At 42.9% G+C, this 7,869-nt stretch overlaps 1 protein-coding gene across 1 annotated transcript; it reads right to left on the reverse strand.

Annotated features, from left to right (window-relative positions):
- Positions 5,681-6,613, reverse strand: LOC110430426. Its single transcript, XM_021448102.1, has one exon. It carries the CDS (start codon positions 6,611-6,613, stop codon positions 5,681-5,683), a length of 933 nt encoding a protein of 310 aa, XP_021303777.1.

The following is a 7,869-nucleotide window of genomic DNA, read 5'->3' on the forward strand; positions in this document are numbered from 1 at the left end:
CTTAGAGAAGTGCATCATACTGACAGGGTGCACAGATCAACGACAACACGGGCAAAACAAAGCTAATCACACCCTACCTTCAACTATAGCTATTCAAGCAACATGGAGTAAAGCATTTCTTCTAACTTCACACAAACAAGGTAACACCACATTGATTCACAAGCTAATGATTGTTAGAACAAACGTGAGGGAAGCACCGTTAAATATATAAGACAACAATCATGATGATGCATGCTTCGTCCTATTCGTCCTCACAAAATTGCCAGCCTAAGGTGGCAATCGTGTTCTATGTCGATGGCATAACACGTACACTCTCAACATATAGCTAGTCGTAATATTCAATTTATGCATTCGTGGTTAGGGTACCTGCAGAAAATTCATTTCAGCCCACCCACAGTATGAAACATGCAATACAAGATTTAAAAGCTATGCGCTCCACACACGTGTATCCCCATACCTGTTGTTGGTGTTTCTTAGCGAAACTATTAAAGATAGAGTTTTAGTCCATCCTTAATAATAACACTAGAAACGTTCTTGGCATATCCTAACCACCATCACTTCAGAAAGATAAACCAAGGCCTTTTACGACGCTGGCCTAGGCAGTGCAGTCTGGTACTGATGATTAGAATTGCCAGATTGGCCTTCCTAACCATCCTTACTTACGATATGCAAAGCTGTGGCCTGGCGCCGTGTGGGTGCACAAGGATTACAATCTTAAGTAAAGGTACTTAGGTACGCCAATCGATAGCTCAGTTATAGGAATAAATTACTCTACAAGCGCACAGAACTATCATTGTAGCATTTCAACCCGTGAGTATTCAGGGGTGTCGTATTTATAATTTCTCGTAGGAAGGCATTGTGAACGCATCTAGCTTTGGTTATAAACATGATTACTTATTGAAATGCATGGTAGATATAGTATAAACAGGGGTAAGCATGTAGTTGAATTGATAGCGGACACACATTGGAGCAACCTCAAGGAATAAAGGAAAATCAAAGAATAAAAGAATAACTATGCGAGCAGGCATGGTCGTATACAAGTTATTCAACAGATCTGTTAGCAGGTCATCTAGCTAATAAGAACAAGTTAGAGCTAAGTCTGAGATACTGGGGAGATCTCCATAGCTGGTCTGCCAGCAAATAGAGACTTTACGTGACTCCTACCGAATATCCGAACGTGGGGGAATACGAAGGATGACAGGGCTATCACCACCCTGCCACCTACCCCTCTGCCCGTGGGATACCCGCATATCCTCGGGTCTCCGCATCCCCGAACACCATGCCCGTGTACTTGGAAACACCACCTAGCCTCCCGGGACCCCAACCCTTTGGATTGACAGGCTCGGCTAAGGGTGACCATTACAGCCCAGAGAACCATTATCTCATCCCTAATTCTTCCTCTATTCATATTAACTTGATGAACGATGAAGAACTGTGATGAACATATCAAGAACATAGAGCTAGAACTATGAACTAGCTCATAAACTATGATCATGATATGAACAAGACTATACTCTAGATCAAAAGCATAACTGTATAAAGAATATAAGAACTTGCTCATGGAGGAAGGCATAATTGTATTCATACCAAGACACTCTTGATCCTCCAAGGAGACAAGCTCTCCTTGCTAGCTTTGCCTTGCTCTACTACTAGTACTAAACGAAAGAGAACAAGTGTAGAATGTGAGGTGTGTTGCTCCAAATGATGGTGTGTGTTACAAATGAGAGGGGAGCCATCTATTTATAGCTCAACTAGGACGGTTTGCGAGATCTAAATACAGTAGTAGATGAAACCGTCCTAAGCATGCCGCCATGCAACCGCTAGAAGAAGGTGGGGCCGCCATGCAACCGCTAGAACCAGGGTTGCGCCCGCACCTAGTTGCGCCCGCAACCTGGGTGGGCCCCCTGGCCACCACCTTCACGTGTACGGTTGTGCTCTGGGCCCTGATCCTCCTCATGGTCACGGATGGGTTCAGTTTATCTTTTGTGGGCTTTTCTCTATTGGAGTTGGTTTGCGTCTTTTCAAAATACGAATTCTTGCATTGCGCATTTCTTGTATCTTTTGCACTTTTCCACGTGTCATACCTGAAAATAGAATATATACCAAAACTCGTGGAAAGATTAGATCAAAGCCCTATTTTCTATTTATTTTTATTTATAAAAATATATTTATTTTTATATAATAAGCGTCGCCAACAACTCCCCCACACTTGGTCCTTTGCTCGTCCTCGAGTGAAGGCACTTAGGACCAAATGGGTTCATCATCCTTGTCAAAGAGCCTGCATACAGGTTATTCCAAGCTTCACCTGGGTTTGTGAACTTCAAAGTGTCTACCACATAAATCTTTGGTGATTGAAATATGGAACAGCCTAGATTCAAGTCTTCTTGACTTTGCTCTTACTTAAGACACTTGGTTTTTTGTAAGTTTTTGAAATAAAAACACAGCTTGTGATTCCTTGAATGATTCTCTCAAATCGCTCATATGTGTAAGTGGTTCCTTACTAAGGCATAGAAGATTGATGCCTTCTTATGATCTCCCTACCTCTAAAAGCTTTATCTAGATTTTTGTGTAGGTATAAAAGGTGGGCATACTTGCAGCACATATGTTGCGAAGTCAAAAACCGGACCACCAGGAGATACAAGCCTTACGCCTTGATTGAGATTGTGCAAATGTGTGGAAATTGTTTTATGGAAATCCTAATTCTAAATATTTTTGGTCACTCCTTTTTGCATCATGGCTCTCTTTTATTTTGAAGGATAAAGGAGAGAGAGAGGAAAACATATGGGCTCTATCTTGTGTATATTTTTCCCTCTTTTCTTTTTTTTCATGACGGGGACGTTTGAGTTTTTTTCTTTCTTTCCCATCTATGCCTCTTTGATTTTTTTTTTGAATTTTTTTTTCAACTATAGCCCATATGTCTTGATGAATGGAATCAGAGAAATTTAAAGAGATGTCATGAGGACAAAAAGTAAGTAGTAAATTTGGGGATGCGCAAATCTCAGGATGAGAGTTTGGCATTTTTATTTGGTGGAAAGCTAAGGCACAACTCTCAGGATAAGAGTTGGCAAAATTTTTGGTGGATGGAAGGGTGCATGTTGTGCGCGACTTCTTAGTGTAAGAGTCGACTTTATTTGGTGGGTGTAAGTGAATCTCTAATCATGGGCATAAGACCATAATCTCGCTTGGGTCACAACAATTTGACAAAGCTCAACATACTACAAGAAGCATATGACTGAAGGTTTCATCATGATCAAAGTATATTTGGCGTTGGTAGGTGAAAGCTTAAAACCATTAAAGGAAACTTGCCATGTGTAACTTTTGTTTTTGATAAAATAAATCCCAAGTACTTTGTAAGAACTTAGCAAGAATCATGTCATCCTACTATATCACATATGTCAATTACTTAGATAAAGTGGGGTTCCTACTACAAGTGTTCATAACCTCAAGGATTAGCAAGGATTAAACCATATGCAAAGAAAATTTGAAACTAGGAGACATGTTAAATGGAGTTTTGAAGGTAACGATATTCTAAATATTTTATTTTCGAAAAAGATTTTAGAAGGGGGAGAAGGTTGTGCAAACCGAGTTCTCGAAGATTCCCTCCCCCACACTTGTTTTCTTCTCTATCATGGTTAGTCATAATATATAAAGAAAACAAATGCTCATGATAACTCAGAAATATTATTGATAACTTTGAAAAGGCACATTACATTATTGAAGGGAAATAATTAAGCAACAAAGAAGATCATGCTTGTGCCTAAACAAAGAGAAGCGTGTAGCAGATGTGGTCTAAAGATTTTCCACGAGGCGACCAAAACCTAGGTTTTCAGCGACCTTTCTCAGCTTATTGTTGAACCTAAAACGAAAGGTTCCTAATCTCAGTATGCTTCTCTTCTAGGTCGTCTTCTAAAACCCTTAGGACAGAGTGAAGGCTAGCTTGCTCGGATTTAAGATCAGCGAGGATACTAGGATCATCCTCCTCATCGCTGCTCTCGTACTGTCCTGCACGACGTTTGATGGATGGCCGGGGCAAATGCCTCCTAATCCTAGGGAGAGCACTCGAGGATTCGGCCTCCTTGGATTTGCCAGCCTTCCGGCTACCAGCACGACTGCTAGATCCTTCACCACTAGGATTTTTCTTCTTGCGCTCTATGTTATTTGTGGTGGAACGGGCAGCAGTGGTTATGTTTGCGGCACTGTTGATGGGTGCTTTGTGGTTTGCTGGTAGGGTGGCCAAAGGATTTCTCTTTTCCTGACGGACTTTCTCCCGAGAAGAATTCTCTTGGTAGGGTGCTATATCTAGGTTTGCTACGGTCATGGGTGCGTTGATCAGCGAGAGGGCGTAGCTAGCCATGATTAGAATTTGGGAATGGGAGAGCTTAGCAAACTTTTGCACAAGGGAGAAGAGAGAGTCTTGGTGTGAAGAAAAGAGAGACCCATGGGCTGTTTAAATAGGTTCTACCGAGGTCATAAAAATAGAAACAAACTTGATCGTAGGTGGGGAATTGATATTTGAACAAAAAGGAAAGTTTTCAAAAACAAATTGGGCCTAATTGGTCGAGCCACGGTTGTGCCCGCACCCTGGGTCCCACCAGTCAGCCCCAGTCTTTTTGGCAAGTTCTTTCTGGACTGAGTGGATTTCAATCCCACTTACAATCAATTTTGATTCGCAGCGTATTAGAGTGATAGTTTGGGTGAAAAGAGGAAAGAATTCAAAATTCAAACTATCTTGCATTTATGATAAAATAATTTCCATGATCATAAAGGATTTTGAATTCAAACAGTATGAAACATGGGGGCACTATGGTCATATCATAAATGCAGCAAGGCATTTTATTTTATTTATTCAAAAGAAAACAAAGATAATTTTTTACCTTTTCTTTACCTTACTTCCATCAGCGTGCCTCCATCTTTATTATTATTAAGTATATATATATATATAAATATATATATATATTTCAGAGACATGTGATGGATAAGATTTATTAAAAACATTTATTAGAAAACAAAAGGGATAAATACCAATTTACCTTCGGCAAGGGCTCATCTTTATAGTCCGTGGAGCCGGACTTTTCTCCCATCACTGTTTGCTTGATGATGGCTCATCTGTCTTGGGAGGAGGAGATGGTTGGACCTTCTTGGGCTTCCATTCTAGGTGGATCACCTTGGGCAGTGTGGCGGTTTATTCAACTTTTTCTTTTACCTTCCACACTGTCTTCTTTTGTGAGGGTTTGGGGACTTCGTCCCTCTTTTCTTGGATTTTCTTTTCGAGAGCTTCTTTATTTTTTTGCTCCTTTTTAGGAGCCGCCTTTTGCTTTGGCTCTGGCTTTTGTTTTGATATTTTTGATAAGTTTTTCAGAAGTTGGGGCTGGATCTCAACTTCCGTGATGCCTTGGGGATTTAGCCCGTAGCGGATGCGTATCATGTTGTAGGATTCTTGACGGCGTGGCCTGAATTTGAACTTCTCTTCTTGGCCATTAATGTTGAAGCGGATTTCTCCGGCTCCCACATCAATTTGTGCTTTTGCCGTGCTCAAGAATGGCCTTCCCAGGATTAGTGTTGTCTCCTTCGTGAGTTCCATATTTAACACCACAAAATCCACGGTGACGTAATATCCTCTGATCTTGACAAGGATGTATTGGGCAAACCCTGCTGGGTACCGAACTGACGAGTCCGCTAACTAGAGTGTCATGTTGGTTGGTTCCAAGTTGGTGAAGTTTAGCCTATCAAAGACTAATTTCGGCATGACGCTCACACTCGCCCCAAGATCACATAAGGCCTGATCAAAATGTTGGGTGCCTATTGAGCATGTAATTGTGGGGCACCCAGGATCTTGCTTCTTCTCAGGTAGATGGTTGAGTATAGCTACGCTACACTCTTCTGTCAGCTTAACGACTTTTGCGGAGGGTAATGGTCGCTTGTTGTTGATGATATCCTTGATAAACTTAGCATAGGATGGTATGTGCAAGACATCCATTAACGGGACGCTGACGTTTATCTTCTCGACCATTTCCACGAAGCGGAGAAATTGCTCTTCTCGGTCCTTCTTCTTCATCCTCCACCTGGTGGGGAAAGGAAGCATCGTGGTGTCCCCATAAACTTCTGGAGTCGGTTCCTCATCTGATGATTCGTCTTGAAGATCAGCTGGCTCAGCAGATGTTTGTTCTTGTTGACGCGGAGTCTTAGCTGTACCATGGTTAGGGTTTGGTGGATCACGAGTGGTCTTACCCCCTCTCATGGTCACCGAACTAATATTTTCAACACCAGCAGCAGACTTAGCAGCAGAAGCAAGCTGATCTATCTGAGACATTACTCTTTTATTGAAAGACGCTTGTTCTTTAAACGAGGTGGTCAGGCCATCAAGCTTGGTGTTTATGTTTTCAAACATTTTATCATTAAAGGAAAGCTTTTTAACAAGGTTTTCATTTATCTTGGCCTGACCAAGAACAAGATCTTTAAGCGAAGGCTGGGAAGAACTAGAGCCTGAGTTAAACGAGCAATTACCTTGGGGGCGATTTTGGTTGTTCCACCCATTACCTTGCTGTTGTTGTTTGCGAAACCCCTTGTTGATGAATGCAGCGTCTTCCTGGGTTTCAGGACAATTGTTCCCCATGTGGCCAACATTTCCACAGTCCTCACACGTCATGTGTGAGTCTATGGCCTGGACAGTGCCAGTAGCTGGATCGGTGGCACGTCCTTCCAACCTCTTCATCAGTATGTCTATTTTTGCGGCAAGCAAATCCATCTCCTTAACGATATGCATGCCCTTTTGTGTCTTGCGTCCCTCTCCCCAACTCTGGTTAGCCACCATCTTCTCGATGAGAGCTGTGGCCTCAGTTATGGTAAGGGAGAGGAATGCACCTCCAGCTGCGGCATCAACATGCCCCTTGCACATAGCCATGAGGCCTTCATAGAAGTTTTGCAGCACGAGCCATCCTTCCATTCCGTGGTGAGGGCAAGCCCGGATATATTCCTAGAGCCTTTCCCAAGACTTAGGAATGGACTCGAGTGAAGATTGCTGGAAGTTTGATATCTTTCCCCTAAGAGCATTTGTTTTGGTCATGGGGAAGAACTTGGCGAGGAACGCTGCGGCGCATTTGTTCCATGTGTCGACTGCTTCCTTACTTTGATAGAACCATTGCTTCGCTTTCCCCGCGAGGGAGAAAGGAAACAAACGGAGCTTGACGCTATCAGGTGCGACATCCTTAATGATGATGGTTTCGCATAGCTCAAGGAAGTTCTGCAGGTGTGCGTTCACGTCCTCACTTGGCGAGCCACAGAATTCGTTTGCCTACACCATTGTCAGCAGGCCAGTGCGGAGTTCAAAGATTCTAGTCCCGATATTGACAGCGGGCCCAACGGGCACGTTGGCAACAGCGGCGGTGGAGTACTCGCGGAGTGACTTGGCCGTATACAAGTTATACAATAGATCTGTTAGCAGGTCATCTAGCTAATGAGAACAAGTTAGAGCTAAGTTTGAGATACTGGGGAGATCTCCATAGCTGGTCTGCCAGCAAATAGAGACTTTACATGACTCCTACCGAATATCCGAACGTGGGGGAATACAAAGGATGATAGGGCTGTCACCACCCTGCCACCTACCCCTATGCCCGTGGGATACCCGCATATCCTCAGGTCTCCGCATACCCGGGCACCATGCCCGTGTACTTGGAAACACCCCCTAGCCTCCCGAGACCCCAACCCTTTGGATTGACAGGCTCGGCTAAGGGTGACCATTACAGCCCAGAGAACCATTATCTCATCCCTAGTTCTTCCTCTATTCATATTAACTTGATGAACGATGAAGAACTGTGATGAACATATCAAGAACATAGAGCTAGAACTATGAACTAGCTCATAAACTATGAT

This window comes from Sorghum bicolor, chromosome 9, assembly GCF_000003195.3.
Source record: "Sorghum bicolor cultivar BTx623 chromosome 9, Sorghum_bicolor_NCBIv3, whole genome shotgun sequence".
Taxonomy (NCBI): Eukaryota; Viridiplantae; Streptophyta; class Magnoliopsida; order Poales; family Poaceae; genus Sorghum; species Sorghum bicolor.

What these genes read in the sequence shown, in the direction of transcription:
- LOC110430426 (XM_021448102.1), bottom strand. Translation starts at nt 6,613, where the DNA reads ATGGGGAACAATTGTCCTGAAACCCAGGAAGACGCTGCATTCATCAAC.